The sequence below is a fragment of the Budorcas taxicolor genome, chromosome 1, assembly GCF_023091745.1.
Source record: "Budorcas taxicolor isolate Tak-1 chromosome 1, Takin1.1, whole genome shotgun sequence".
NCBI classification, from domain to species: Eukaryota; Metazoa; Chordata; class Mammalia; order Artiodactyla; family Bovidae; genus Budorcas; species Budorcas taxicolor.
The window spans coordinates 180864489-180880745 of record NC_068910.1 but is presented as its reverse complement, the minus strand read 5'-3'; the positions used below and the strand labels follow the sequence as shown (position 1 = coordinate 180880745).

General features: G+C 39.9%; 2 protein-coding genes across 2 annotated transcripts in view; one reads left to right on the top strand and one right to left on the bottom strand.

The window, feature by feature from the left end:
- MED12L (mediator complex subunit 12L) overlaps positions 1-16257 on the top strand; it is a 354867-nt gene that overhangs the window by 205028 nt on the left and 133582 nt on the right. The gene's annotated exons all lie outside the window — the stretch shown is intronic.
- GPR87 (G protein-coupled receptor 87) lies at positions 4740-11188 on the bottom strand. The gene is made up of 2 exons (XM_052636395.1): positions 11155-11188; positions 4740-5782 (listed from the first exon to the last, which is right to left on the bottom strand). Exons 1-2 carry the CDS (start codon positions 11186-11188, stop codon positions 4740-4742), a joined length of 1077 nt encoding a protein of 358 aa, XP_052492355.1.

Here is a 16257-nt window from a genome sequence, read left to right as displayed (position 1 = left end):
GGGTCGCTAAGAGTCGGACACGACTGAGCGACTTCACTTTGACTTTTCACTTTCATGCATTGGAGAAGGAAATGGCAACCCAGTCCAGTGTTCTTGCCTGGAGAATTCCAGGGACGGGGGAGCCTGGTGGGCTGCCGTCTGGTGGGCTGCACAGAGTCGGACACGACTGAAGCGACTTAGCAGCAGCAGCAGTAACAATCTTAAGAATGTGAAGTGATTTTTAAGGTGTATTTTTGTGTGTGCTCAGTCGCTTCAGTTGTGTCCAACTCTTTGCAACCCCATGGACTGTGGCCCTCCAGGCTCCTCTGTCCATGGGATTCTCTAGGTGAGAACTCGAGTGGGTTGCCAGCTCCTTCTTTAGGGGATCTTCCTGACCCAGAGATTAAACCTGAGTCTTTTATGTCTCCTGCATTGGCAGGTGAGTTCTTTACCACTAGCACCACCTGGAAGCTATCATAGGTTAGGGAGCTGAGTTATCTTTGGTATACTAAATCTCTTAGCCCTAGTTATAAGTACTGTGCATTTATATCTGTGTCCAGGTAAACGTGTCTAGAGTGTTGTTGGAAAGTCTTGCTTGTAACATTTAAACCTAGACTTAGAAGCTTTGGCCAGTCTGGTCGACTATTCTAGATTCTTGTTGATAAGCTAGGATGATCTGATCTGATGGGTGGCTTGTTTCTGAGAGCTCCTGCAGTCAATAGATTTCTCTGGCATTTTTCAAAGCGAAGCTGGACACTTTATTAAGAATACTTGCCTAGGATCTGATTTAATTCCATATCTTGAGTTTCCAAATGAGGGAAGGAAAGGCTAGTTGATCTAATAGCCACATTATACCATTTTAGATGATTTTTAAAAATCTCATTATTGTAGTTTATAAGAAAAATTTAAGAATATTCAAAATAAAAGTTGCCATTTGAATCCCATACATTTCTTGATAAGCTAAACATTTTAACACTGACAGTCTTAGTCTAATTCTAATAAATGATTTTTGAAACAGTAAATTACATTTAAAGACATTTCTTTTTGTATGTCAAAAAGCATAGTCAATATTTGTTCCGGTTTCCCTATGAAATCTATGTATATTTCAGCCTTTTTATTTAATTTTTTAAAGACACATCTGTAACTTACCTGGAGAAGGAAATGGCCACCCACTGCTGTATTCTTACCTGGGAAATCCCGTGGACAGAGGAGCCTGATGGGCTACAGTCCATGGGGTCGCAAAAGAGTTGGACAAGACTTAGCAATTAAACAACATAATTTTTTATAGGTCTTATTTTTTGTCAAACATTTCCATCTTATATTTATCTAGGCAGCTTCAGGACTGTTGTGCCCTCCCCCGCGCAGTGGCGCACCCCCCCCCCCCCCACACACATGCACACACACACACACACACACACACTGCTTTTTGTTAGCACTAAAGATGACTGACTGAAGGAAGCCTAGAGGGAAGGCCTAGGCCATGGTAATGTGTAGTCACAAGCAGGAGCTAGCACTGGACTCGTTTTCAGTTGTTTCATAAATTTACCACTAGATGGTGATAGAGGGCTGGGCATCTACCAGATGTTTATGTTTAAATTTGAAAATGTTTGATCTTAATGCTTTTATAATTCAGTTAGACATATCCAAAGATTATTGTAAATATCGTCTTAGCCATAATGTTTTTTTTTTTTTTCAAACATAGCATGTGCCTAGTATTTATTGATTTGATAAGCTGTTTTCTTGTGGTCTGTTTGAGACAGAATCTCTATTTACGAGATTTAAGTGATTCTCAAGCTTTATTTTGCCCTTGTTTTTTTACTTTATTTTTTTCTTGTATATCACATTTCTCCACCGTGATCATAAAATTTATGTTTGAGGTTGTGTATTCTCAATTTTGGCTTAGGTATTTAGTCTGAGCTTACGCATTTTCCAAATTATCATTCCTTTGAAACTTTAATTGAGAAACAAAATACTGATATACTATTTGGAAATGACAATAAAATGGTATGAATGGTATAATGAATATAACAGAGTTAGTAATATGCACACCAAAAGATTTTCTGCGAGGTAAGTTTCTCTGCATGTAATTTTTATGAATAATAGAAAACTTTCTTTTTGAAATTATCTGAATATATTTCTCATTTGCATAAAATAAAAATAGCTATGTTAAAATTGCTGCCTTAAGTGGGTCCTAAAATACTGAATATAATCCAAAAGTTCCATGTAAGAAATTTTAGATTTCAAATATAAAATTATTTCCAAATTTTCAATTAATTAAAAACCAATCAAATAAAATTTTTGCTTTCTTCAATGTTAGTGCAGCAGTTTATATTAACTTATGACACCAACACAATATTTTAAGTTATTCCTGTGGATATTATGTTAGTCATGTGACTGATTCATTCTTGGTTTTGACATAGTGTATTTGTGTAAAGTACAAGCAGTATGATTTGATGCTTTTGTAATATGGCTTTAAGAAAATGGAGATAATACTTTCAAATTTTTTTCCCTAAGTCAGTGTTTTAAGCTGTCCCATTGATTTAATAATGTAATTTCAGAGAATAAAACCACTATATTAAATGTACCCATTAACTCTACAACAGTACAATTTTAGAAACATTAAAATGGGATTGAAATATTTTAAGGAGCTCTTAGAATTGAGGCCTGAATTTTAGAGAATTAAATGCAGTGTGGGGTTAGCTCTGCTAAGTTTCAGAACACAAGTTGGAATCATTTGATGAAGATGATGGGTTCTTAGTTTTTAGGCATGTTCTAAGGTGAGCATGCTTTACACACACACACACACACACACACACACACACACACACACACACTGTGAGCTGTGATGCAGAGACAAGTAGAGGAAGGAGAGTCTAGGACACGCTAAGTTTCAGAACACAAGATGGAATCATTTGATGAAGATGATGGATTCTTAGTTTTTAGGCATGTTCTAAGGTGAGCATGCTTTACACACACACACACACACACACACACACACACACACACACACACACACACACACACACACACACACACACACACACACACACACACACACTGTGAGCTGTGATGCAGAGACAAGTAGAGGAAGGAGAGTCTAGGACACGCTGTACTGAGGGTTTTCCCAGCTGCAGCATTGCTCCTCCTTTTTATATAGGGCAGCTGTAACTCAGCCTGGGTGTCATGAGGAGAATGGAGAAAGGAATTAGCCTTTCAAACTGTCTTCTTAAATACCTAGTGTAAAGTATGGCTATCTTAACCTAGCTAGTGAACAAAACGAGCAGCAGGTGGTGGTAGCTAGGCACATGTCTAAGAGAGATGTGTATTAATTCATATACTGTAGATCCCCTGGAATTTATGGAATTTGAATCTTGATGGAGAAATAGATACTCTGATAAAGGTCCTTGGACAGTTCTTTTCACCTCTTTGCTTCTGTCCCTTCTTTTAAACCTGACTCACCTATTAGACCCCTTTTCTGTTCTTGAACCTAACCTTGGTAGTCACTGTTAGGCTGAGATATTCTTGGGACCTGCTTCCTTCTTTTTCACTCACTTTAGCTTTTTAGAATCGTGTAGATCGTTTGTACGAGTCTAAATAAAATGAAGCCTTTGACTGTGTTATACGTGTACACATCTGCTCTGTCTTCGTTAATCGTAATGATACCTTTTCGTTGGCAAATATGCCTTCATCCTGGTCTTCTAATGCGCCCCTGGCTCCTGTCCCATGTTAGGAACTTAGACAGTGGTCAGGCAGCTGCAGGCTTTGAAAAAGCATGGAGGTTCAAAGGTTTATATTGAAGAAGGAGAAATTATTCTAAGATTTTAAGTTACCCTTAATCTTTTTGACTTGATGTATTGAGCTCTACAACTGAAGGTTTAAAATGAATGATATTCCTATTAGAGATTGGATATAATTTAAAACTATGGTTTTTATAAAATAAAGATTATTAAATGGCTCTTAAATAAACTATATGTACTTGACTGTTAATGCAGCCTTCGTCTTCTGTTCTCTGCCCCTAGCACATAAGAATTCAAATGCAGCATAGGGTTATAATAATGGCACTGTAAGTTCAGTGTTTTATCAAAATTGACTTGTCTTAATACTCAGTCATACTTTTTTCTTCTCTGAAATAAACTAAGTTTAAAATCAATTAAGTGACTTCAGTCTTTTAAAGTGCATTGCTTAAAAAAATACAGCTGAACCTCCTTGCCTACTCCTGCACTGTGCAAGGTTTTCTAATGTGCATAAAACATAAACATAGATGAGGGACTATGGCTAATGTTGTGGGCAGGTCATAGATACAATGACAGAGAAACCTAGCAATCCGTGTTTACTCAGTTACATCTGCAACAAATGAGCTGTGTTGAAAACAGCATTTTCTTTCCCAAATCTTAAGGATCAAGGTCTAACAGAGTTCTCTCTACTTCCTGTCCTCTCAAAAGTGGCTTCAGAGCATCAGCACTTCCTGGACGATGACTGCAGTGCGCTGGCAGAGCTGTGGCCTTTGCTGCCCCTGAAATCTGCTTCTTAACTTTTGAGTCATGATTCCCGCTGCTCAGCCATATGCTATCTCGTCAGTTTCACTTTCTTCGTTATGCCTTAATGTTTTCCTCATTTCTGAATTATACCCCAAATTCATAACATTTCAGTTCTCTTTTCATCCACATTTTGATGGGCTCAAGCAAGGATAATGAAAATACACATTTATTTACACTTTGTACATACTGACAAACAAGAGTGGGTCTGGTGACCTTGAATACCTACACGTCAGTATAATCATAGTATATGCGGACCTCGGATCTTCTAACACTCTGTAGTGATCGGATGCTTTCGCTCCTTGTTCTGATGTTTGATTTTTTGAATAGCCTTCTTGAAAATGAGCGACACATGAAAAAGTAAATGATTGGGTCCAGGCACACGTTGCACGCAGACAGGAAAAGTGTCATTTCTTTGCAGTAATACAAGATTTTGTGTGCTGACTCATCTAAAAGTCTGTCCAAGTGACTGAAAGTAAAGGGAATCCTACACAAGTGATAGGGTAGAAAACAGGTAAAGAACACAGCCACGACCACTCTAATGCTCTGGTTGTGTTTTCGCTTTCGGCTTGACTGGCTTATGAATTGCCTGCTGGATTTGTGAATGTACCTGGAAATAGCAATGTAACACCCGATCAGTATCACCAGCACAACCACGAACAAGCAGCTGTTGACGTAAGTGATGGCGTTATGCCATTTCACTCCCAAAGGACTCTTAAGTTTCGTGCACTCATGAATATTTTCCCTCGTTGGTTGGACATTGGTTAGAATGATGTTTGGCAAGGACAGGACAGCCATGAGCACCCAAACACAAACAGATAAAACCTTTGTAAAGGTTATGCTGTACATGCGAGAGTCACCAAATGGCTTTACCACCTTCAGGTAGCGATCAATGCTTATTAGCCCAAGAAACACAATGGAAGTATACATGTTGGCGTAAAATAAAACCGAAGAGTATCTGCAGAGGATAAACTTGAAGTACCAAGGTCCAAGTCCTGCATCGTGGACTATTCGAAATGGAAACGTCAGTGTCATTATGAGGTCGGCAACCACTATGTTTTTGAGATAAAATATGAAGCTGGTTTTATTCCTAATGTGAAAGAAGATCCATACTGCTAGACCATTCAGCAAGATGCTTGCCACGAATATAACGAGGTAAAGCCCGGGCAAGACGATAGTGTCGAATTCGTTGTGAACGGTGGTGTTCTTTCCAGGTCCATCGCTTGTGTTACTTGGGGTGTGATTCCCTGGGCCATGCAGCTCATTATCTGTAGGAGAAGTGGGGAGAGGTCACTTCATGTTTTGCATGCATGCCCTGCTCATGCCAGGCTTCCTTACAGGCTGAACTACTGATGTTTTGGGCTAGTTAAAAGACATCTTTAGTAATTTAAAGAGTCTATTTAGTGCACTGTTAATGTTTTGAGTGGCTAAAGAATTGGTGGTCTCACACAACAAGATCCTACTCCATAGTACAGAGAGCAACCCTCAGTATCCTGTAATAAACATAATGGAAAAGAATATGAAAAAGAATATGTATTTTGTTTTGCTGTACACCAGAATCACTTTGCTGTATACAAGCAACTAACACAACATTGTGAATCAGCTGTAGTTCAGTAAAGAAACAAACACACAAAACATTAAAAAATATTAGTGACCTCACCCTTGAATCCCACTTCCCCCACCAAATCCTTTGAGTAAAATGTGAATTTCTGGTCCGTTGTGCTAATCATTTGAATGAAAATAAATATACCAGTGAATATGATCTTGACTCAATTTTTAATTCAGTTTTGATATAATTACAAATTGAATAAACTGGGGAGCAGCAAATTAAAATTTCATACAACAGAAGGGTAGCATGTGGTTATTTTAATGCAGTCTTTGGCAGGCTCTGAAATATCTTTTTCTCTCTCAGTTTTAAGCTATTTGAAATGCGAAAGAGTAAAACTAGGAGGTCATTTTTCAATTATTTATTTATTTTTGGGGTAATACTTAAAAAACGTTAGGGAGCATTGTTAGGAAGAAAGACAAAAAGGGACAATTGTCATTGGTATTTAAATTCATTATCAAGGAGGGCAATGCTTAAAAATAATTGCAGCCTGATACCTACATTTATTTATAAGCTAGGTTATACCTATTATGCTAAGAATATGAAAATTTTAAACCCTTTGCTATCTTGAAGTCTTGAGTTCATGAGCCTTACCACTGTATCACATAATCAGTGGAGCAGTTTATGAACACTGGATTTGCGTGACAGCCATGAGGAGGGGCCTCTCAGATCTCCGGCTGCAGGGAAAGTAATTGACGGGCAGCTCTAGCTCAGTGCTCTGAACCCAGCGCTGTTTTCCTGCTGATGCCACACTTCCATGGATCACTCCTAACCAGTAACTAACTGAGCACAGTAGGAACATTAAGACTCCTGGGGCAGTAGGGAGGGGTTCCTCTGATGACGACTTTGTCTGGAGCACTTTTCATCAGTCTGGTCAAAACTTTCTTCCAACTACACAGAAATATGAATCTTCCTATTTGCTCCCTGCTTTCTTCTCTCCTCCACAGGGGGTTGGACCTGCGTGGCTGTCTGCAATCCCTCTGGGCATTCCTGCTATAAATCTCCTGGCCATATGGTTACTTTTATCTGCTGCTGCTGCTGCTTTTTGTTTTTGAAAACTGAAACTGTTTACAAGTGAACTTTTTGGGCTGTGACTTTACAAGAAAAGTCATCTCTGAATTTTCATGTCTCACTAAAACATTTACGATAATGACAATTATGCTTTGGAATGATTTTGTTTTAGGGCTAACAGCATGATTTTAGCCCTCGGTTCCCTACATGACAGGCAGTGTAGTATGAACTTTGTTTTTCTTCTTTGAAGAAGTGAACCAAGGAAGAGAGTTTGGATGATTTTTAATCCAAAAACAGGTTCTAAATTGCTGCCTGAAATTTTAAGTGTATAGGCTCTTCCCAAGTAAACTTGTCCTCTTTTTAATTCTTTCCCTTTTATTCTCTGCTAGAAGTGTTTTTAAAAACTGGTTTCCCTGGCTTAAATATCCTTAAACAGGCTGGTAATTTATACCTGGACTAGCCTGTTATGATGAGACCCACAGTATTTATAAGTTTTAAATGCCTGATTCAGCTGCCATCTGTATCACGGTTGCCAGTTTCAAATATTGTCTTAAACAGTATCATTCAAGCTGATTTTGACTTAATGAAGTGTCTTGGTCTTGGTTGCTTCTGTACCACCAGATGCATATCAGCGTCCATAACCTTAGAAGCTTCTTAAGATTCGCAGTTTTACCTGGGTTAAGGTACCTGCTTGAATTAATTTCTTCAATTAAACTATTAGCAGTCCCTTTCATCTAACCCAGAAGAGACACCTAAAGGAAGTATGGAGAGGACAAGTAACTTTTAATTAGGATGAGTGGTCCAGCTGAGGGACCCCACCCGAAAAGGGGCAGCTACACCATCTCCGGAAACATTGGCTATACCTTGTAACAATGATTTTCAAAGCCATGGTAAGTGCAAATAGAAAGGTTCACTGGCCACAGATACATACTGCGTGTTTAGTTCTCTCCGTCCTACGCAACTCTTTAGAGTGTCGCTCACCAGGCTCCTCGGTTCATGGGATTCTCTAGGCAAGAATACTGGAGTGGGTTACCATTCCCTTCTCCAGGGGATCTTCCTGATCTAGGGATTGAACTGGAGTCTTCTGTGTCTCCTGCATTGCAGGCAGATTCTTTACCTGCTGAGCCATCGGGGAAGCCCAGTGTACATAGTAGGCGTGGAGTATTTCAACTCTTAAGTGTTAGCTCCCTGGATCTGCTATGCCTATCCATTGTGGGATAGAAGGACCCCTACTTCTCTGGGATGATGAGGAATTTTGTGTCCATTATATACTTTAACGTTTTAATTGTATGAACAAGCACTCTTATTAAATGATGATTTACTGATCAGTCATGGTCCGGAGAAGGTGATGGCACCCCACTCCAGTACTCTTGCCTGGAAAATCCCATGGGCGGAGGAGCCTGGTGGGCTGCAGTCCATGGGGTTGTGAATAGTCGGACATGACTGAGCGACTTCACTTTCACTTTTCACTTTCATGCATTGGAGAAGGAAATGGCAACCCACTCCAGTGTCCTTGCCTGGAGAATCCCAGGGACGGGGGAGACTGGTGGGCTGCCATCTATGGGGTCGCACAGAGTCGGACACGACTGAAGCGACTTAGCAGCAGTAGCAGCAGATCAGTTATGATTATTATTAAAGTTAGTCTTAAGTCAGAATTATAGAAATAGTCCTGATGTGTACTCTGAGTCATAAATAATACCAAGGCCAACTGACCTCTTTTCACAGTGATGATTGAACCGTTTTGTAGCTTTGAGAGTGTCTGCCAATCCTGTCACCTCACAGTATTTGCATCCTTAGTTTATGTATGAGATTAACATTTTGGAATACAGGACTTCTTACTTCAGTGGAATAGGCTTGGGCTTGGTTATTACTTCATTTGCAAATTTCACATTTACGATGCAGCTTAAACAAACTAGTGGTTAAAACCTGTTATGGGTTATTCTATGAAACACTGTGGTAGTAGAGGGAACAGTCATCTGTGGGCTGCTCTGGAAGGCTCAAACCTGAATATAGAGAGTTTTTTGTGACACTTGATTGATTGATTTTTTTTTTTTTAAGAATTAAGACTATGGCATATTCTTTCCTGCCAGCTACCTCCCATCATTTCCTTTCTGTATTATTGCCTCCAGTTTTCCTAATGCCTGTGGCTATGCCCAGAAGCAGTTCTCTGCAGTGTTCCTGCTCAGGAACAATGTCCATTTAAAGTGAGTGGCTTTCTTTACGCAGGCGGTTTTATCATGTGGTTCTTTGCTGTCAGTAAAGAACTTGGCTGAGTTAGGAAGCATTTTTAATGACAGGTGTAATAGTGATTCAATTAATAAAAATTGGAAGCTGCTTTTACAGCATAAAGGCTGTTTTCTCCATCTCACACACTCCTTGCTTCCTTGGATGTTATTCTCCGTGTTATTTAGTGCAGAGCTTGGTTTCAGAGGGAGCGTTATGGTCAGATTTCCTTTTTTATTTTCCCCCTGCACTCCTGCTTCCAACTCCTTTTAAATTAAGTTAGCAAAGGCAGTGACCTAATAACACCAGTACCAAAGTAAGTCATCATTTTGTGCCAGTGTGTGTTTGAGGGTGGGGCTTCCCAGGTTCAGTAGTGGTAAAGAATCCCCTTGCTAATAAAGGAGATGCAGATTCAGTCCCTGGGTTAGGAAGATCCCCTGGAGAAGGAAATGGCAACCCATTCTAGTGTTTTTGCTGGGGAAATCCCATGGACAGAGGAGCCTGGCAGGCTGCACTCCATAGGGTCGCAAAGAGTTGGACACAACTGAGCATGCATGCAAATGTGTGAGAGTGATTTTGTGGTATGTGTGCTGGGGCTGTGGTTGCCTGTGTTTGTGTGTAAGGGGGATTGTGTGTGTACTGTGTGTGCTGAAGAAATGCATGGATTTTGTAGTCAGATGCCTCATTAGTCCCACGTGGCTTCTGTATTGGACATTGCAGTCCTGTTTGTTAATGTTTTTTCAAATTAAGTTTTATTGGAGTATGGTTGATTTTCAATGTTGTGCTAATTTCCACTATATAGCAAACCGAATCAGCCATATATATGTATCATCCCTATTGGACTTCCTTCCCATTCAGGTCACCACAGAGCATTAAGTAGAGTTCCCTGTTCTATATAGTATGTTCTCAGTAGTTAACCATTTTATACATAGCATCACTAGTGTATGTGTGTGAATCCCAGTCTCCCAGTTCCTCCCCCACCCCCTCTCTGCTTGGAATCCATGTATTTTTCCCCAGTGTCTGTGTCTCTACTTCTGCTTTGCAGATAAGTTCATCGATACCATTTAGAAAGTCCTCTTTGACAATGCCGGTTCAGTCACCCCTTGGCTTTGTGAAATGGAATAAATAGCAGCCATTTTGCTGGGTCTTCTGAGAGTTAAAAATGCTCTGCATACATTTCAAGCGCAGTATCTGGTACTTAGTAGGTGGTCTGTCTCAATGTCAGGCCATGATTTTGATTTGTGTCATGAATAGCAGTCACATTCTGAATGAAATGTGATGAAGACCCTTGTTCCTTTTGCTTTTGGAGACGCTCCACTGTTGCTCATGGGAGCATGTCACATTTTGACACTGAATGTGAAAGCATCAACAATATGTCACTGCTCTACCTGCCAGGTGGGAATGAAATACCAAAGTCGTGCAGATGACTGGGTGTCACTGACCTGGTACAGCTGCCTTGCACAATCATGTTCTAGTTACCCAGTAGTGCAGGTAGGTGTTGTCTTTGGTCTAGACTGTTCCATCTGGTAAGTAATATATACTTTAGTTTCAGCGTGAAGGACTTCCCCAGTTGTTAGTTTAATCTTCCTGTCCTTTTACAGATCATCTCTAGATGAAACAGCTTAAGACTAAGTTAAGAGTTCTCTTGGCAACGCCATCCTGCATGTTTGCTGTTTTACATTTAATGAAGGCAAAGATAAATGCAAGTTTATTTTGTTAATTGATTTGCCAACCACCAAAATTGACACATGGTGTAAATAACTGTTATTGATTTTCTTTGCATTTTCCGCTACAGCTTACCTGGTAATTTTGCAAGTGTCAAGTTGAGCCCCATTCTTTAGTTGTGAGGGACTGAAAGCAAAAATCTGTGTCAGGAAACACTCGGGGACAGTTCAGTCAAGGGGTCAGCATAGGTTATTCCTGGTTTGATTTCTAGGGGAAAAAAGAAAAAACAGTTGAGCAGGTATTTGAATACACAGTACTTTGATTTTCACTTAAAAAAAAAAAAGAAAAAAGAATGCCCCTTGATTCAGAAAAGGCCTACCCTTTTGTTATGAACAGCTGTGCCACGTAAGACTTGTCTATTTTTGTGTGCTCTTTCCACTTGCCAGGGAGCATGGGACATTTCTGTGTATGCCTTCTCCATCTGAATGCTGCTCTGTGGCCCCGGGAAAGTTAATTAACATCTCTGTGACTCAGTGTTCTCCTCTCTGACATGAGAGTGGAAATAATCATACAGCAGAATTGTGACAAGAATTATGTGACATAGTCCATAAGAACCTGGGTCCAGGAGTGTTCTCAAGACACTTTAGCCTGTGTCTGGCAGTATTGCTTCTACTTCATTCTACCCCACCCCATTGACCTGAAGCTCAGCACATGTATTTAAATGCATCTCTAATGCCTCTTAAATGCAATTGGAGATTGTTAAAAGTCAGAAGATCTCTGACCAATATATGTTAAGAGTTTTATAAACTCAGCTATCTTCAGTACCCAGTCTTATAATCTCTGGGCTTCTAGTTCTGGCTTTACACTAACTAGCTGAGCGACTTCATCATGTCACTTAAGCTTTTCTGAACTGGGCTGGAAGGCTCTAAAAAAAAATCCCCAGCAGAACTCAGGTTTACGTGGGCTTCTCTGTTTTCCTCAAACATAGCTTCCCATTAAGAATTTAATACTGCTTGAACCTTTATCTTGAAGTCCCTGTATTTCTCTATGATAACTGTTTTCCATCCAACCTCAAAGTCTGGCTAGGAGTGGATAATTAAATTGGCTTTGAGTCATTAGTTTTTGAAATTTTGGCTAAAACCTCAAAGCTTTCTTAGCGTCAGATTCCTCACAGTCTTTTTCCTCACGATTACCCGAGACCACACGTGCACGCGACGCGTGTTAGTTAAACTGTGACAGTGCCCCCTACTTCTCCTTCGGCAGCCTGTTCCCTGTTTTCTGACTTCCTTCAGGTGTTCATCAAAGAGAGAAGAGATCCTGGGAACTGTTTTGGAAAGTGCGCCGCCGAAGTCAGATGTCTTTTGGGAAGGATTCATTCTAGAGGAAGTCACACTGTTTCTCATGAAACGAAACTGTGTGAGACCTTCATGCCCCCTCAGCAATACTGCTTATAAATACCACAAAGCTGCAGAGAGACCCCAAGTAACCTCACCGCCCCCCGCCCCCCCGCCCCGCCCCGCCCCGCCCCAAGTCCAAAGCAATCTACAGGTTGCGTAAGCAGTTATGTCTGCTGGTCAGCAGGCTCAGAGTACTTTCAAAGCAAAAGCATATTGAAGAATTGGGCAGCCTTTGGAGAGGCATGCATTTCTTTCTCTGTTATTTAGTCCTTCTCTTCTGTTCCCTAGTGGCACGTGACATTTGGATGCTGCATTTGGTAGATGGAAAAAGTGGTGTCCAAATGTTCAGTGATTTCCTCCCCACTACGAGTCATCTCTTGAGAGTTTAGACGCCCTGTCCATGTCTCACCTTGAATCATCAGGGTATGTGGTACATAGTGAGTGGTCAAAAAGTATTCATTGGTTTATGGAGCATAGATAATAGATACCCTCCTTTTTGGGTGCCAGTGTTGCAGTCTTTTTAAAGTAAGGCAAGGAGGTGAAACCCTACTTTCTTTTAATAAAGTTTACTGGGATTGAGGCAGTTTTCTAAACTTTATAATAATGACCCTTAGATTTCAGTACACCTTATTTTCTTGAGTCTAACTTCTCATGGAAATGTTTCAGGGAGTTTCCATGAAAGACATCTCTGATTTCATCTTCCTCTGTGGTAAAATTACGTGGTTTTCCTCTTCTTGACTTCATTTAAACTTTACTTGATAACAAGAAATCCAGTATGGCTTGTCCCCTCTGGAGGAAAAGCTGTATCTAGTGGGTGAGCCATAGTCACAGTAATAGATAGCAGACAGTTATTAAGGAGGACACGGAAAAGATTCTGGGAGAAATATTTGCATATCATATTTATTCTCATAAAGGGTTAAATTCAGAATATACAAAGAACATTTACAACTTTCTAATAAAAAGAAAATAGCCCAACTAAAAAGTGGTCTAAAGATTTGTATAGACATTATATCAAGAACACATGAAAAAATGCTCAGTATCTTTAGTCATTAGGGGGATTCGAATAAAAACCACAATGAGGGCTTTGCTGGTGGTCCAAAAGGTAAGACTCCACACTCCCAGTGCAGGGGACTTGGGTTCTGTCCCTGGTCAGGGAACTAGATCCTGCATGCTGCAACTAAAGATCCTGTGTGCTGCAACTGAGACCTGGAGTGATCAAATAAACGCATAAATATCTCTTAAAAAAACCAAACACCCACACAATGAGATAACTATTTCATATCTCCCTGGCTATAGAGTGGCTATAAATGAAAAAGATGGTAACAAGTATTGCCAAGTATATAGTGTCACAACCCTCATGCATTACTGGTGAGAATTTGAAATGATATGGCCACTTCAACAACAGTTTGGTAAATTATTAGGAACTTTAACCTACATTTATCTTACCTGATAATTCTATTTGTAGGTATCTACTCAAGACTAATGGAAACATAGACCTATGCAGAGACATATATGCAAATATCTTTAATAGCATTATTCATAATAGCTAAGAATTGAAAGAATTGAATCAATCCACATATCAGCTGATGAATGAATACACCAAAGGTAGTATAGTCAACAGAATGGGTAAACCAAAGGTGATATAGTCATAGAATGGATAAACCATAGGTAGTATAGTCAAAGAATGGAATACGACTCAGCAATAAAAAGGAGTGAAATTCAGCTATAATATGGATGAATTAAAAAACACTGTGCTAGGGAAAGAAACCAGATACAAAAGACCACATACCATTTCAATGAAATGCCTAGAAGAGGCTAATCTATAGAGGTGGAAAGTAGGTTAGGGCTGAGGGTAGGAGTGGAGAGATTAACTGTAAGGGGGGTGAGGAATTGTATTAAGGTGAGAAAAACTGGATTATGATGGTGGTTTCAGAACTCTATAAGTTAATTAAAAATCATCAAATTTTAAATTTAAAATGGATGATAATTATTGTATGTAAAGTATACCTGAACGAAGTTAAAAAGGAACCAAGAGTACACAGAAAAGAAATAGATACAGGATAGCAATTCACTGTGCAATAATATTGAGTTTTATAGACCAAGGAAAACTACCTTATAAGGACATTCCTTATCATGTCTTGAAGAAGACAGTGAAATGCAAAGTACATTTATCAAGAGTTCCACCCCTTGATGTAGGTGTGGGACATTGCTCAATGATCTGGATGATTCATTTATGAGTTTCTTCTTTTAGAATTTGGTTCAGAATCTAGAGACTCTGGCTGTGGCTGGTGATTTGTACTTTGGGGGAATCCATGCTCTCATTTTCTTAATTCCCATTGAAATTATGTGAATGAGTTGGGTCTTAATTAGTTCAGACAATACATGGACTTTCTGAAATCAAATTTGTCTTCCAGGTTTGGGAAATACTTTATTCTCCTCAACTGGCTTGTGAGAGTTTCCTCTTGCCACCTCCATCTCTTTTACCACTTTCTCTAAATGACTTACTTCCCAAAATTTGGGTCATAGATCCTCATTTTTTCTTTTTGTTTTTCTCGAGTGTTCATGTCTCCTTGGATGCTCATCACCTCTCTTCCATAATCTTCCTTCCCTAAACTTCTGTTCATTGTATCATCTTTGTTCCTCAGACTCAGCATCTCTAAACTTTAACTTTTTTTCTTCAGCAGAAGCCATTTTCCTTTCATCCCTCTTTATGAATATTTGCTTCAGCCCTTGATCAAGAGAGTTTAAAACCTCAGGACTGAATTGGATCGTTCTCCCTTGGTCAGTCACTTATCTAGTCTTGCTGCTGCTTCTGTTACAATATCATTCCTTTGCTTCCTGTCGTCACCTTGCTGCTCAGGTCAAGGCCCTCCTAGTTTCATGTGTGGCCTTCTACTGACCTCCTCCCTGGTCTTTCTGCTTCTTGCTTCTCTCCTCTCAGATGCTTCCTGCTGCTTTTTGTTAGATTCTTCTTTCTAAATTACCCATGTCATCATGCTCTCTCACCCTGAGTACAGTATAGGGAACTTCTCAAGTTGCAGTGATAACATATGTAAGGAGTTATTTTTTTAGTGTTGGAAATTATGGAGCGTGGAAGCCAGAGGCTGTTGGGTTCTGGTAATTAAAAGGTGGCTCTCAACTTTGGGAGAAATCTTCTTGTTCCATAATTAATCCTCTGAATCAGATGACCGTTGTACCTCCTCTGTAGAATCATTATGAGGTTAAATTAGAATATATGTTTATAAATTGCATGCTTTGTAAATGGAGCTTTTGCTTGTGTTTTTACCATTAATCCTTGCCTACATGAAATTCAAGATCATTTTCATTCGATCAGGAATTCTTTATGCTAACTGTTGCCTCACAGGGGCATGCCTTTCATTTAACCCCGTGCCTTTCTTCATACTGAGTCCTGCTCTTGAATGATCTCCTGTCTTCTCTTTCCCTGTCTTGGGAGTTTCTACCTCCTCATCAGTGTTAACCATAATCTGACCTTTCCTGTGAGGTTAATGTCTGAAAGTCTACTCATATTCCACACTCTGGGAGTTATAAAGATGGAGGGTAAGTTTCTGCCCTCAAGGAATTTAGAATCTAGTTGAGGATCCAGAAGTAACTAAACCACAAAATACAGAGTAAGAGGGGGGATGTTGTAGAAATCCAGACATGGTGGTGTCCCCTGCTGAACAGAAGCAGAGGTCAAGGAGGTTCCATGGGAGCTTTGATGCCTGGGTTGTGGCTGGTTTGCCAAATGTGAGATGGGGAAGGAACATGTGGAAATGTTCAGCATGGCCCAAGATAACGTCATCTGCTAGGGAGATGATGGCCTCAAGTGGTAGAGATGTGG

Excerpts from the sequence above, each read along its gene's own strand:
- GPR87 (XM_052636395.1), bottom strand. The coding sequence starts at position 11,188 with ATGGGGCTCAACTTGACACTTGCAAAATTACCAG. Across the intron at positions 5,783-11,154 it reads GACACTTGCAAAATTACCAG|ATAATGAGCTGCATGGCCCA; the intron begins GTAAGCTGTAGC and ends CTTCTCCTACAG.